Raw genomic sequence first — 15,669 nt, forward strand, 5'->3', positions numbered from 1 at the left:
CTTTTTTTTACACCCTCTCCAGCATTTGTTATTTATAGACTTTTTAATGATGGCAGTTCTGACTGATGTGACGTATAGTTTTGATTTGCATTCCTCTGATAATTAGCAGTGTTGGCAGTTTTATTTATACTGTTTATATTTTGCTGATAAGTTCTGATTTAAAATTATACTTTAAAATTGATAAAAAAGATAGTAAGAACTTTTTATGTTTTTAGTTTTATAATTCTTTCCTGTTTACTGATCATTCTTTTTCATAGAATAGTAAATTTTTATATAGTTAAAAAACTGGTGAATTTAATAATGTTGATTGAGAATTTCTTTTAAATTGTTCTTAAAACTTTGCAATGATTTTGTAATTTTAAACATCCTAGTGTTTTCCATTTATTTCTTGTTAATGTGCAAGCATGTTTCAAGGACTTAGTGTTAGTTCCTATTTAATCCTTCCTCAGAAACACTTCGGTTTTGTTCTCAGGTGGGAAAAAAAATCCAGCATCTTCATTTGCTTTATCTTTGTCCAAAAGACTGTTTTCCTGATATTGTATCAACTTCTAAAAGTTACTTCTATTCAGTCTACTGGAGGATGGTAGTATGGTCCACAAGAGGAGAAATACTTTGAAATACCTTAAATTTAAGTTTATTACTTTTAATTTGGCTGATACCTATTAAACTTTTCAATTATTAGTGTGTACTTTAGAGAAAGGATGTGGATTTAGAAGTAAATAGATTTTGATTTGATTTCCAGGCTTTCTATTCAAATAGAATTTTATATTGGGGAAAGCAGTTATACTCCCTGACTGTATTTTCTTTTCTATAAATGAATATGTACTACCAACGTCACTGGGATGTTTTTAGGATTATGTGAAGTAAGAATGAGAAAGCACCTCGTATACAGCCGGAAACGTTGAAGATGGTCATTTCTGCTACTTTTCTTTTCTTCTATATAATTGTTAAATTTATTTAACAAGTATTAGATGTGGTTCCTATTTTGAGGTGCTATACGTTCCTTGGGGAGATTACACATATAACTGTGTAGAGATGCTATGTAAGTATTATGGGATTCAGAAGGGCACAGCAGAAGCAAGGTCAGTTCTGCTTGGTGGTTTCAGAGAACACTCCTGACCTAATTCTTACAAATGAAGTTTGTATTTGTAACCCTGATGGAGGAAGAAAGGAGAAATGGGGTTGGAGATGCTGAAGACATTCCAGAATGCAGGAATGTGCTCACTTGAACATGTATTTATTTTAATAGCAAGTCTTACATAGGAATCTTGAAATCTTTTAATTGTTGCTAGATATAGCCCGGTGGACTGCAGTCCATGGGGTCGCTACTAGTCGGACACGACTGAGCGACTTCACTTTCACTTTTTACTTTCACACATTGGAGAAGGAAATGGCAGCCCACTCCAGTGTTCTTACCTGGAGAATCCCAAGGACGGCGGAGCCTGGTCGGCTGCCATCTTTGGGGTCGCACAGAGTCGGACACGACTGAAGCGACTTAGCAGCAGCAGCATACAGTATAAGTTATCCTGAATGTATGACATGTTAATAGTATTTAACATTATTTACTACTGATTCACAGAGTGGGAACTTAAGATAACAGATTCTTTCATTGTCTATATTGGACACTTGGGATATCCAAAGTTTCCTCTCACTTTATTGCTTAGAGTGTGCTTTGTTGTTATTATCATTATTAATTTATTTTTTGGCTGCGCCATGTCAGATCTTAGTTCCCTGACCAGGGATCAAACCCCTGCAGTGGAAGTGTGGAGTCTTAACCATTGAACTGCCAGGGAAGTCCCTGTGCTTTGTTATTGTTAGTGGTAGTATATTTGAAAATGAGTTTTTCTGGTAAGTTTATTGATTTCCTTGGATTCACATTTTATTGCTATATGCAGCACCTTTTGTGGGGAAGTTCTTCCAATGTTTTGAAGAGAGTAAGAGCATAAATTCTATAATTTTTAAAATAGTGGGGGGGGATTGTTTGGTTGGAGTTTTGTATGGTATATTCTTATAGCTAATTTACTTTATACATAATATTGAATAGTTTGTACTTAACCCCTTACACTTATCTTGAAGTGAAAGAAAGTGTTAGTCACTCAGTGTGTCTGACTCTTTGTGACCCCATGGACTGTAACCCGCCAGGCTCCTCTGTCCACAGGATTCTCCTGGCAGGAATACTGGAGTGGGTTGCCATTTTCTTCTCCAGGGGATCTCCCCAACTCAGAACTCAAGCCCAGGTCTCCCACATTCCATTCTTTACACTCTGAGAGGGGAGTCTAAAATAATGTTTTTAAAACTATACTTGCAATGCAGATCCCAAAATTAGTTGCTAAAAAAGCATTGCTTTTTAATGAAGTTTAGTAGAAAGGAAAAATATCAAACTTATCGTAACATATATTGTTTTATGAAACTTTTCAGTTTTATGTACATGCTTATTTAATACACAAACACAAAACAACAGAAGTGTGTGTTACTGAGTCATTTTCAAAAATTTATTTCTTACTGAGGATTATAATCATAAAAGTTTGGAAGCCACTAATTTAAAATATAAATCGGACATGACTGAGCGACTGAACTAAACTGAACTGAGTTTAAAATATTTCAACGGTGTTAAGTATAAACATTTCAAAGAATTATGCTTTCACTTGTAATTTGGTAAAAATGAATGTTATTTTATTCTCTTAATAGAAATCAGCCAAAATTACACCATGTGCGCTTTGCAAATCATTGAGATCCTCAGCAGAAATGATTGAAAATACCAATAGCTTGGGAAAGACAGAGCTTTTCTGTTCTGTTAATTGCTTATCTGCTTACAGAGTTAAAATGGTTACTTCTGCAGGTAATGTTGGTTTCATAAACTTTATAAATATAATAGTTGAAAAATTATGATTATTGCTTTGTTTTTGTAGTTCAGATTTTTGTCCATATTTAGTTGGTTTTAATGCAAATTAAAATTTCAGATCTGTGTTGTAAAATATCACCTATTATCTTGATTGCTTGTTTTATGTTTATTTACTTGCTTGCTTATTTGTACATCTTCCTTACCAAAAGAATTTAAGGCTTTTTTAATGTATTTTCTTTATTCACACCTGATTTATTTCTAGATTTTTTATTTTTTAATTTTAGGGTGTAGACTGTGACAACTTTAAATTATCTGAAATATTGTTAACATTGTTAGTTTTTGTCTACATGTGAGGTAACTAAGTTTAATTTTAGTTCCTGCAACATGACTTGGCCCTTGAATTTTCATGTATTGTATGATACTTATTTACTTTCTCATACATTTGTATACATTTGTATGTATTACTCATTAGCTTTTATTTTGATTTGCTAAGGTGTACAAGTTCAGTGTAACAGTTGTAAAACCTCAGCAATCCCTCAGTATCACCTAGCCATGTCAGATGGAAGTATACGCAACTTCTGCAGCTACAGTTGTGTGGTAGCTTTCCAGGTATGGCTTCAGGACTCTTCCTTTTCTCCAGCCAGTTAGTAGCCTATGATAGTGAAGTAAACTAATTAGGTGTTTGCTAACTGCCTGGATTGCCTACATTTCTATCTCAGTTTTAGTAAATAAACTAGGGTTCTTTGTCCATCCTGTATTTGGAGACATGTTATTTAATTTCTTCCTGTGAAATTAAATGATACTTTTATTACCTAGATTATCTATTGGGAGGATATTATCTTTAAAGATTATTATTAGTTATTTTATTTTTTGGATGTAAATAACACTCCCCCCATTCAATTATAAGCTACTCAAAGGCAGGTATTTTTGCCTTTTCACAAATGTATGTTAAGTGCCTAGAACCGTGGTTGATATAGGTAGGTACTCAGTGCTCTCTTATTTGAAAAAGTAAGTAGATTGATCTTTTTATTTGTTTCTTCTTTCAGAATTTGTTCAACAAACCGGCAGGAATGAATTCTTCAGTAGTGCCCTTGTCTCAGGGCCAAGTGATTGTAAGCATCCCTACAGGTTCAACAGTGTCGGCAGGAGGGGGTAACACCTCTGCTGTTTCTCCCACTTCCATCAGTAGCTCTGCTGCAGCTGGGCTCCAGCGTCTTGCTGCCCAATCCCAACATGTAGGGTTTGCACGAAGTGTTGTAAAACTCAAGTGTCAGCACTGTAACCGTCTGTTTGCCACAAAACCAGAACTTCTCGACTATAAGGTAAAGTATAGGAGCATGATAGAGAGTTTGGGTGTAAAATGATCTATTTGTAAACTTACTTCTGGCTTTTCACCTTTCAAAATGACACTATTTGTTTGAAAGTAAGAGGGATAAAGATTTCCCCAAGATAAAAGTCAAATGTTTAATTAGTACTGAATCTTATTTCTTTGCAGGGTAAAATGTTTCAGTTCTGTGGCAAAAATTGTTCTGATGAATATAAGAAAATAAATAATGTAATGGCAATGTGTGAATATTGTAAAATTGAGAAAATTATAAAGGAGACTGTGCGATTCTCAGGTGCTGACAAGTCATTCTGTAGTGAAGGTAAAGATAGAAGAGTATCTTCCCTACCGAGCATGTTGGTTGTTTCAGAAGTAGTTGATGATTTAAGCTGTTGCTGTGTAAGGTTTATCTATTTCATCCTTCTTTGCGTGTAACACCAAAACCTTCTGGTATAATCCTTCATATTATAAAGATGTTATAATAAAGGAAGAGATCCTCAAAGTGTATAGCAAAAGATGATGGTGATGGGAGAAACATTTAATGTTATTAGATTGATGAGGATCTTTTAGTTCTTATATTTATTTCTAAAGGGAACTGCTTAAATTTTCGTAGCATCCTAAGATTATACTTTTTTTTTTAAAACATCCATTATATTTCTGAATATGCAAATAAGTATGTCTTCCTTATTTAGATGACTGTAAGTTTAGAATGTTTTGTTTTACTCTAAAACCATGCAGAATTAACCTCCTAGTCTAGTGGCTTTCAAACCTCTTGACCACAGGCAGAAAACATACATTTTACATTGTGACCCAGTGTATGATCACATACCCAAAGAAAACAAGTTTTATGAAACAAAACTGACTTTTATTATATATGATGTATTGTGATATTTGCTCTGCTGTCTTATTTTGTATAAAAAAAGAAAATGGTAGTATTAATCCTCTAAACTGATTTCTTGATCTACTAATTGGTGAGAACCCAACTGGGCAAACTTTATCATAGGGCATTTAAATTAAAGATGTAAATACTTATTATTCTCTCTAATGTTAATTTTACCTTCTCTGATTTTTTTAGGTTGCAAATTGCTTTATAAACATGACTTGGCAAAACGCTGGGGAAATCACTGTAAAATGTGCAGTTATTGTTTACAGACATCTCCCAAATTGGTACAGAATAATTTAGGGGGGAAAGTAGAAGAGTTTTGTTGTGAAGAATGCATGTCCAAATATACAGTTTTGCTCTGTCAGGTAAATATGATTCATGTTCCTGGGTTTTTCAAGTTAGGGCACATTTTTCCCTTCTTTCTTCCTTTCAGATAGTATAAAGGGCAATTAATGATTTTCAGTGTTGTGTTAATGTAGGATTTAAAAAGACTTTAATGTCACTGAAGTCACATTACGTTTGTTTTTTGAATTTCCTTGTAGAAGATATATGTCTTAAAACATTAAAATATTTAAAATTATAATTATTCACTTATTCTTTAAGATAGTCTTCTGACATGTTTAAGGAAGATCTATTTCCATTTCACTTTTTAAAACTTGCTATTTTGGGCATCTCTATAATGTGAGTTTTTTTTAATGTTGTATAAGATTGTTGACAGATAAATAATTTCCTATTTCAGAATCATTAACCTTCATTTTTTTTTAAAAAAGAAAAGCTGAATTATAGTTGGGTAAAGTATTAGGTGTGCAATATAGTGATTAGCAATTTGGAAAGGTTATACTTCACTTATAATTATAAAATATTGACTGTACTCCCTGTGTTGTACAATATCTTTATAGCTTATTTTCTGCATAGTAGTTTGTATCTCTTAGTTCCCTACTGTATATTGCCCCTCCCTCCAGGATAGTTAACCTTCCTTTTAGTGATCTAAATTCTAAGCAGATTTCCTCACTCATTACCTGGGACCTTTTATTTCATCAGACCATAGATAATTTGTTTCTTACTTCTTAACTGTCTTCTTTTTTCAGATGGCAAAATGTGATGGTTGTAAGCGACAGGGTAAGCTCAGTGAGTCCTTGAAATGGCGGGGAGAAATGAAACATTTCTGTAACCTGCTTTGTATTTTGATGTTCTGTAATCAGCAAAGTATGTGTGACCCACCTTCACAAAACAATGCAGGTAAAATTAAACTTTAGTCTTAGGTCAATGCCAGGGACTAAGTATGTTCCACAGATTGAGAACTTTAAACATTTGTAAATAATTTCATGAATTGTAGATTTCATTCTGTTCAAATCACATTAACATTTAGATCCCTTTTTGTTTAACACCTTAGATTAATGCCCTAAATTCTTTCAGTTTTCTCTGAGCATATTTAGTCAAATAAACTCTGTAAGAACTTTATGGGAAAGAATGGCAGTTAACGTTTTATAATTGAAGATGTACATTTTGACTTCTTTAGAAAAGCATTTAAGATTATAATAAAGAACATAGAATATATAAGCCACATAGCCTTTTTTATATACCACATGCATAGTTATGCAAGAGAAAGTACATGGAATACTTTTAAGGTTCAGTAATTTAAAAATAGAAAAAAATGCAGTTAATCTTGAAGTGCCTCTTTAATCCATTTTACTCTAACCTAAAAGCATTGTTTAACCTTCCTAAGATGTTGGTTTCTATGTGTGTTCATATAAATTACATGAGGTTTTCTTATTTTTTGTTTATTTTAATCAGCAAGTATTTCCATGGTGCGAGCTGCTTCAGCAGGGCCCCCATCTCTAAGAAAAGATTCAACTCCAGTTATAGCTAATGTAGTATCATTAGCAAGTGCTCCTGCTGCTCAGCCCACAGTGAATTCTAACAGTGTCTTACAAGGTATGACTTGATTTGATAGCAGTTATTTAGCCTTTTTGAGGTTGGCAAAGTGGTCCTCTACCTTTTTTCTGTCTGTAATCGTTTTCATGTGTTTGCTGCATTCATATTAGGAACGGTGGTTCACTATGTACTGCTGTGGATTAAACAGTGGTTTTTGTAGTTTCCAAATCTTTTTTTCTTGCCTTATACTTTAGATGCTACTCTTCCCCTGAATAAAATAAAAGATAATACATATTTTTATTATCAAACTTTGTGTTATTTTCTAAAAATCAGCTTTTAATGCTAGTGTTTAAATAATAAGATCCTAAATTTTATATTTCTATTTATACCAGGTGCAGTTCCAACAGTAACAGCAAAAATCATTGGGGATGTAAGTTTTATTATTTTTATTGTTATTGCCACTGTCTTTTCCGTCTTACGCAGAATGAATATGTCTAAGCTGATTTGCCCTCATTTATTTTTTATTTATTATATAAAATAAATTTCATGAGTTCATTTAATCTTGTTCAGGAACAGGATTTCCTGGTTATTTAACTAGGTCTTTAATGCACTTCAGTTTTTTTGAATGCTTTATGTAGTTACTGAAAAATTTTTTTTTAATTGTATAGAATTAAATTTTATAACATTTAGGCGTACAAGGGATTTGGGGCATTTTGTAATGTAGTCAGATTGTAGATGAAGTATTTGTAGAAAGTAGTTTTGTTTCCCATTCAGTGCAGATTATGCCATAAATAAGCATTCTTTTTTTTTTAAAGCTAAATATTTTTGTTTCTTAAAAGAAGGACAAAATCAATAATGAGAAAAACTTAGGACTAGAATAGTGGCATTTCTAAAGTGTTTCCTAGTCTCTGGGACAATTTTCATATCATCTTTTCTCAAGTTACTTACAGGATCATGAGTGATGTTATTATTTCTAGTTACCTTGAAACTGGTTCTTCTAAGATTTAACTCAGTCAAGAGAAAACAGTTCTGATTTTAAGCTCAACCATCATTGTTACTGATCAACAATATTTCACAAATACAAATTGTATTTTTCTTGGTTAATAGATATATTCAGAGTCAATATGTAGTTATCAAGGTATTCCTTTATTGCTGTTGATATTTCAGGAATTTTGTATTTCTTACATATTTAATTGAATATTTATATTCTGTCTTCCATGTGATTCCAGTATAGCATTTCTTTTGCAATTATAGTGCTTTGAAATCTAACATTATGTAGTGAAGTGTTAGTTGGTCAGTTGTGTCTGACTCTGTGTGACCCCATGGACTGGGGCTCACCAGGCTCTTCTGTCCTTAGGATTCTGCAGGCAAGAATACTGGAGTGGGTTGCCATTTCCTTCTCCAATAATATTATACAATATTTCTCATAATTAGTAAGCTTTCCGTTTCTGATTTATTTTTTTACTAGGCAAGTACACAAACAGATGTCCTGAAACTGCCACCTTCCCAGCCTCCAAGACTTTTGAAGAATAAAGCTTTATTGTGCAAACCCATCACACAGACCAAGGCCACCTCTTGCAAACCACATACACAAAACAAAGAATGCCAGACAGGTATGTTCCTCATATTTTCTTTGTTTAATTTTTCCTAAGGGAAAGGAATGTGGTATGTGCTTACATTAATTAAGTGTCTTTTATTTCATAGGCGATGTATTTCATTGCTTATATATGTTGCACAATCGAGTCCTTACAGTATCTCCGTGGGTTAGGTGTTTTCCTTAATTAGTTATGGCAAAGAAAAGGTAGTTGATAATACCATACAATGAATGCTTCGTTTGATTTCCTTATTCATGACAGTGATATGGGAAATACATCCAAATTTCCATAGCTTTTGGAATTATATATACAGGGTCTTAGTTAAGAGGAACTATTATTTTCCAGAGCACCCTTAGGTTTGGACTTTTCCACACTCTGTTTCAAATAAAGTCAGTTCTTTTGGTAAGAACTTTAGGGCTTTCTTTTCTTATAAACTGCCTCTTCCCTTTTTGAGCTACTGCTTTTCTGGATTGTGGGCACAGTGTGAGCTTCTGATCTTCTTAGCTTGCCTCTGCTAGCATGGAATCTCTGCCCTACAAGTGAACTGGGATGAAGGTAGATCGGACCCTGGTTTTGATAGCCTTGCTATTCCTGTTATTGTTGATGTTCAGTTCCTCAGTCATGTCTGACCCTTTGCAGCCCCATGGACTGCAGCACCCCAGGCTTCCCTGTCCTTCACAGTCTCCCGGAGTTTGCTCAAACTCATGTCCATTGAGTTGGTGATGACATCCAACCATCTTGTCCTGGGTTGTCCCCTTCTCCTCCTGCCTTCAGTCTTTCCCATCATCAGGGTCTTGTCCAGTGAGTCAGTTCTTCACATCAGGTGGCCAAAGTATTGGAGCTTCAGCATCAGTCCTTCCAGTGAATATTGAGGATTGATTTCCTTTAGGATTGGGTGGATCTCCTTGCAATCTGAGGGACTGTCAAGAGTTTTCTCCAACACCACAGTTCGAAAGCATCAATTCTTTAGCATTACGGCTTCTTTTAGATCCACCTCTCACATCCATACTGGAAAAACCATTCTTTTGACTCTGTGGAACTTTGTCGGCAAAGTAATGTCTTGCATTTGAATATGCTGTCTAGGTTTGTCATAGCTTTTCTCCCAAGAAGCAAGCATCTTTTAATTTTATGGCTGCAGTCACTGTCCACAGTAATTGTGGAACCCAAGAAAATAAAATCTGTCACTGTTTCCATTGTTTCTGCATCTGTTTGCCATGAAGTGATGGGACCGGATTCCAGGATCTTAGTTTTTTGAATGTTGAGTTTTAATTTCTGTAGTAGGTTTTCTCTTTATGGGTGGTAGCGATACTCACTAGGAAATTATCATTTCTATCCTGGAGTTGGAGGGAATAAGAAGTAAAGGTGGCCTACCCCTCCTGGTGAGATACAGTAACCTTGAATTGGGAGCTGGAGGAAGAGGAACCCTTTCTTGTTGATGACATCCATTCCAGGGTGGAGTTTCTGTCAAATTGAGCTGGCTGAGGCAGGGATGTGGAGCAGGTGGTAGAGCAGATGTCATAGACTCCTATTGTTCTTACTTTATTCAGAAGATTTTCTTAAACATTTCTCCATTTGATGTGTACCCTTTGGAAAATTTCGAAAGAATTTAAATGGTTATCCTTTAGATTTTCACCAGCTTTGCTTGTTTCCCTAGGGAATGGATCTCTGGAGCTCCTCATGCTGCCATCTGAAAATTCCAGAATTTTTAAAATAGAAAGAAACCTTAGATTCTTAGATCTGGAAGGTTATCCTCTAGGCCAGTACTTCTCAAACATGAATATGCATATGAATTACTTGGGAATGTTGCTATGTAGATCATGATTTAGTAGAGCTGAGGTTCTGCATCTTTTAAGTTCCTGAGTAATGTCAGTGCTGCTGGTTCATGAACTATGTTGTATAGCAATGCTGTAGATAAGATAGTTCTGTATTTTTATTGTGTCAATAGTGGCTTTTTAAAAAATTATTTTTAATATTTTTTTGCAGTAGATCCTTGTTGGATATTTATTTTAAATATAGCAGTGTGTACACGTCAATCCCAAAATAGTGACCTAGTTTAGCATCATGTAGCTTGGTTACTGCATGATAAATAGAAGGGGAAAAGGTGGAAGTAGTGACAGATTTTCATTTTCTTGGGCTCCAAAATCACTGCGGACAGTGACTGCAGCCATGAAATCAGAAGGTGATTGCTTCTTGGCAGGAAAGAGATGACAAACCTAGACAGTGTGGTGAAAAGCAGAGACGTTACTTTGCCAACAAAGGTCCATATAATCAAGGCTCTGGTCTTCCCCGTGGTCACGTATGGTTGTGAGAGCTGGACCATAAAGAAGGCAGAACACCAAAGAGTTGTTGCCTTCAAACTGTGGTGCTAGAGAAGACTCCTGAAAGTCCCTTGGAGAGCAAGGAGATCAAACCAGTCAATCTTAAGGGAGATCAACCCTGAATATTCACTGCGAGGCGTGATACTGAAGCTTCACTATTTTGGTCATCTGATGAGAACAGACGACTCATTGGAAAAGTCCCCGGTAATGGGAAAGATCGAGGGCAGAAGGAGAAGAGGGCATCAGAAGATGAGATGGAAGGAGAGGAGGGCGTCAGAGGGCGTCCCTGATGCAATTGGCATGAACTTGGGCAAACTCCAGGAGATGGTGAGGGACACGGAGGCTTGGTGTGCTACAGTCCATGGGGTTGCAAAGAGTCGGACATGACTGAACAACAGTGTCGTTATCAGACCTCTCCAATCATAACTTTTTTTTTATGTCCACTGTGCCATGGTCAAATTGATCCCATATTATTCCCCACTTCTAACCCTAGCCAAATTGTCAACTTTTCAGTTCTTCTTACTAGAAATACCTTTCTCTTATATTAATGATTTTACAGTTATCCAGCGTATTTTTCTGGCCTACAGAAAAGACTGTAGATGGTTGTTAAATAATTGAATGACTCCTACCTCCATCCTTCCCATTATTTCCTTACTCATGTATAAGTTAGTTTCCAAATTCTATTTAATTTTTTAATATCTTAGACCCTCTGCTGTGAATACTTATTCTTTTTCTACAGCTCTCATAACCACCCTAGTTCAGGCCCTCACTGTCTCAGCTCTATATATTGTAGTTGCTTTGTATACTTTCTATTCCATATAAAGATGGCAGCAAAGTTAATCTTTTAAAATGCAATTTTTATATCATTACTTTTTGCTAAACAATTTGTAGTACTTCCCATTGTTTACTAGAAATGATTTTAAATGTGTATTATAGCCTTTTAAAAAGGGCCCTTCTATATATCCAGTCTCCTCTTTAACATACACTACTATTCATGTTAAGTTTTCTATACCTCCCTTCTAGGATCACTGTTCCATTTATTCATTGAGATTATAGCCATCATTCATTTTATTCTTGTGTCATTGATAATTATTGTGTTGCCCACTTTTTGTTAGTGCCTTTATACTCAAGCCTTTCCTCACAATTTCTCCTTTCTATGAACTCCCAGTATCATGGGTCTGTGGGTACATGCTCAGTCACATCGGTCATGTCTGACTCTGCACCCTGTGGACTGTAGCCCACCAGGCTCCTCTGTCCATGGGATTCTCCGGGCAAGAATACTGGAGTGTGTTGCCATGCCCTCCTCCTGGGGATCTTTCCAACCCAGAGATTGAACCTGCGTCTCCTGCATTGCAGGCAGATTCTTTACCCACTGAGTCACCTGGGAAGCACCCTAGTATCATAGATATTTCTTTTGAAGTACAAAAAAATTTTTTTTTTTAAATAAAATGTTGTTTTTAACCCTCTTTGTTTTTGTGTTTTTGCTTTTATTTTTATTTTTTATTAGAAGACACTCCAACTCAGCCCCAAATTATTGTGGTGCCAGTTCCAGTACCAGTGTTCGTACCTATACCTCTTCATCTTTATACCCAGTATGCACCAGTCCCATTTGGAATTCCAGTTCCAGTGAGTAATCGTTTAGAAGTTAAGGCTAATTTAGTGCACATTTTTCTTAATTAAGATTTGGCAGCTCCTTAAAAACTTTTCACTTGTTGGTAAAATATACCTGACTCATGTTGGATATCATCATATTTCTTTAATTACTTGAACATGGAGTATGTAAAGGACAGCTTTCGATTGTACCCTGCCTTCTCAGATAAGATTGTAAGTTTTTAAAAATATTTTAAACACAATAAGACCACTAACATAGAAAAAGATCGGAAACGGTGTGTGTTAGAATCTTAGATTCTAGCATGGCTGAAAAGAGTAGTACTGTGATTGCCAGGATTCTGACTTTTTATAAAAGAAAAATGTATTCATTTTTTATCAGAAAATACATGTTTTCTTGGTACTGAATTCCTACGAGAAACACTTGTGTGAAAATATTAAACAAGAAATATAATCAAAAGTAAAAATGAATTAATTATTCTTTTAAAGGATTCAGAGTACTTTTTTTGAGTGTCTGAAAAGCACTTACTGAATTTTTATTTAAGTGACTATAGTTTTATAAAAACAAACTAGCAAAGCTGTTTTAATTGTTGGCCATAGAATATCTTGGATTTGTTTATTATTTTTGTATTTAAATGATCTCACAAGTAATAATTTTGATGATAGACTTATATCCCAAGAAACTCTTCAGTCTGTCCTTGTCTTTCAGATGCCTGTCCCTATGCTTATTCCATCCTCAATGGGTAACGAAAATAAAGTCACCGAGAGTATTGAGGACATTAAGGAAAAGCTTCCCTCACATCCTTTTGAAGCTGATCTCCTTGAAATGGCAGAAATGATTGCAGAAGATGAAGAGAAGGAGAAAACTCTATCTCAGGGAGGTTGGTATGATTTTAAAGGAAAAAAAAGAAAAAGCACATCTGCAGATTTTCAGGTCAATGAAAGTGAAAGAGTAATTTTAAGTATTAGCCAGTCAGGAAGTTTCTAAAAGCTTTTGCTGTTGTTCAGCCACTAAGTCTAAAAGCTTTACTTGTGTTTAAATACCAAGTCTGTGGGCTTGTTAAACTCGTTAACTCTGAAACTCTATGTAGTTTAGGAAAAAAACTTAAGTTTTGATCCAATTTCTGGTTCTTAATGTTTCCAGAAAAATAACATACAAATCCCTGTTTCATGATCATATTCTGGATTTATACTTGTTGTCAAAGCCTGTGTGCTCAGTTGTTCAGCCATGTCTGACTCTTTGAAACCCCATGAACTATAGCCCACCAGGCTCCTCTGTCCATGGGATTTCCCAGGCAAAAATACTAGAGTGGGTTGCCATTTCCATTTCCTTCGCCAGGGGATCTTCCCAACCCAGGGATTGAACCCAGGTCTCTTGCATTGAAGGCAGTCTCCTGTATTGCAGGCAGATTGTTTAGTGACTGAGCCACCAGGGAAGGCCCTGGTCCCCAAATAAAAATTCCTGTTGTATAATAGTCAGCTTGTTGGTAGAAGGTAAATAGAATTTTAGGATGGAAAACCATTTAATTCAAAATACTTTATAGATAAATCCCATTTTATGAGTGTATAGTAATGATAATAACAGTAGTTAAGATTTATGTCCTTGCTGTACCCTAGGCATTGTCCTGAATGTGCTTGTATACATCACCTCTTTTAATCTTCACAACTACTCCATGCGGGAGGTATTGTTTACGTTAGATGCTTCATTTGGAAAATAGGCTAGCCATGGTTATACAGTCAGGAAATAATGAAACCAGAAGTTGAATCCAGGTCCATCTCACTCTGAAGAAAGGATTTTAGAACTGGAACTCAGTAGTATGTATTCCAGAATGGTTTCCAGCCTTAATTAGCACCTCCTTGATTTATGGATGAAAGAAGAGATATAATCATAAGAAAGGATAGAGGAAATAGTGTTTAAGGTAGTTGAAATGTACAGGTGAATTTTTGTAAAAGCAAAAAAAGCAGAGACATTACTTTGCCAACAAAGGTCCATCTCGTCAAGGCTATGGTTTTTCCAGTAGTCATGTATGAATGTGAGAGCTGGAGTATAAAGAAAGCTGAGCGCCGAAGAATTGATGCTTTTGAACTGTGGTGTTGCAGAAGACTCTTGAGAGTCCTTTGGACGGCAAGGAGATCCAACCAGTCCATCCTAAAGGAGATCAGTCCTAAGTGTTCATTGGAAGGACTGATGTTGGAGGCTGAAACTCCAATACTTTGGCCAGCTGACTCATTTGAAAAGACCCTGACGCTGGGAAAGATTGAAGGCGGGAGAAGGGGACAGAGGATGAGATGGTTGCACGGCATCACCGACTCAATGGAGATGAGTTTGAGTAAACTCCTGGAATTGGTGATAGACAGGGAGGCCTGGTGTGCTCTGGTCCATGGAGTCACGAAGAGTCAGACATGACTGAGCGACTGAACTGAACTTTCACATATCATTGATGAGCCAATAAATTACTCTTTTCTAACAACTTTTTTCCCGTGATGGCTTTTAGAAAGCTAGCCACTGGGTTCTGATTTTGTAGAATACATTCTAGAGATTTTCTGAACAGTTTAGCATTTGAAAAAACTACTGTGAGCTTTTTGGTTGTGTTGCCACTATATTTTTAAATCATACATACTCTGAGAGATGGATAAAAAGCTTTTTGTTATTATCCCAAAGTTTCTGGTCTCATTTTGCTCTTTGGTGTATAATCTCATAGTTGTGACCCATTTACATATGGATGTTAGTGTCTTAGAATATTGCCCCTATAATTGATCTTCTAATATCTGATACTTATTTTGGAAGTTCAGGCAATTTCTAATGATGAACCTCATTTCAACTTGGCTTCTCCATTCACATTAATAGTCAGCATTTATCAGATATTTCCTCTGTACAAATATTGTGAATTTGCCTTAACTTGCAATGGAGTCAAACAGAAAAACTTTAAAAACTAAGCTTCAAGCCAGTTTTAATCATCACAGTGTAAGTAAAATCAAATGGTGTAGAAATATAACAGGGGGGAAAATTAATTCCAACTGAAAAGATCTGGCTCACTTATCTTTGATTTCAGGGAAGAGAGACAGTTTTCCTTGGATTTTAAAAAAATCTGATTTTTTAATACTCCTAATCTTTAAACTTTTTATATTTATTTTTTAATATATATATTTTATTGACATTTAGTTGAATTGCAGTGTTTCAGATACATAGCACGGTGATTCAGTTATACATATACACATATAAT

General features: G+C 35.3%; 1 protein-coding gene across 7 annotated transcripts in view; it reads left to right on the forward strand.

Moving 5' to 3' along the window:
- Positions 1-15,669, forward strand: part of ZMYM4 (zinc finger MYM-type containing 4) — a 166,472-nt gene that overhangs the window by 108,911 nt on the left and 41,892 nt on the right. For 6 of the 7 annotated variants that reach the window (XM_055401953.2, XM_088835131.1, XM_055401954.2 and 3 more), the window contains 11 exons: positions 2,689-2,839; positions 3,336-3,451; positions 3,889-4,164; positions 4,338-4,488; positions 5,242-5,414; positions 6,138-6,288; positions 6,844-6,984; positions 7,317-7,354; positions 8,393-8,537; positions 12,345-12,463; positions 13,155-13,326. In XM_055401953.2, the coding sequence (XP_055257928.2) occupies positions 2,689-2,839; positions 3,336-3,451; positions 3,889-4,164; positions 4,338-4,488; positions 5,242-5,414; positions 6,138-6,288; positions 6,844-6,984; positions 7,317-7,354; positions 8,393-8,537; positions 12,345-12,463; positions 13,155-13,326 (1,633 nt within the window). The remainder of the gene's footprint in view (positions 1-2,688; positions 2,840-3,335; positions 3,452-3,888; positions 4,165-4,337; positions 4,489-5,241; positions 5,415-6,137; positions 6,289-6,843; positions 6,985-7,316; positions 7,355-8,392; positions 8,538-12,344; positions 12,464-13,154; positions 13,327-15,669) is intronic. The other variant, XM_055401951.2, reaches the window with a different exon arrangement.

The sequence above is a fragment of the Moschus berezovskii genome, chromosome 4 (genome assembly GCF_049115385.1).
Source record: "Moschus berezovskii isolate FMDL1 chromosome 4, NW_MosBer_1.0, whole genome shotgun sequence".
In the NCBI taxonomy this organism is placed as follows: Eukaryota; Metazoa; Chordata; class Mammalia; order Artiodactyla; family Moschidae; genus Moschus; species Moschus berezovskii.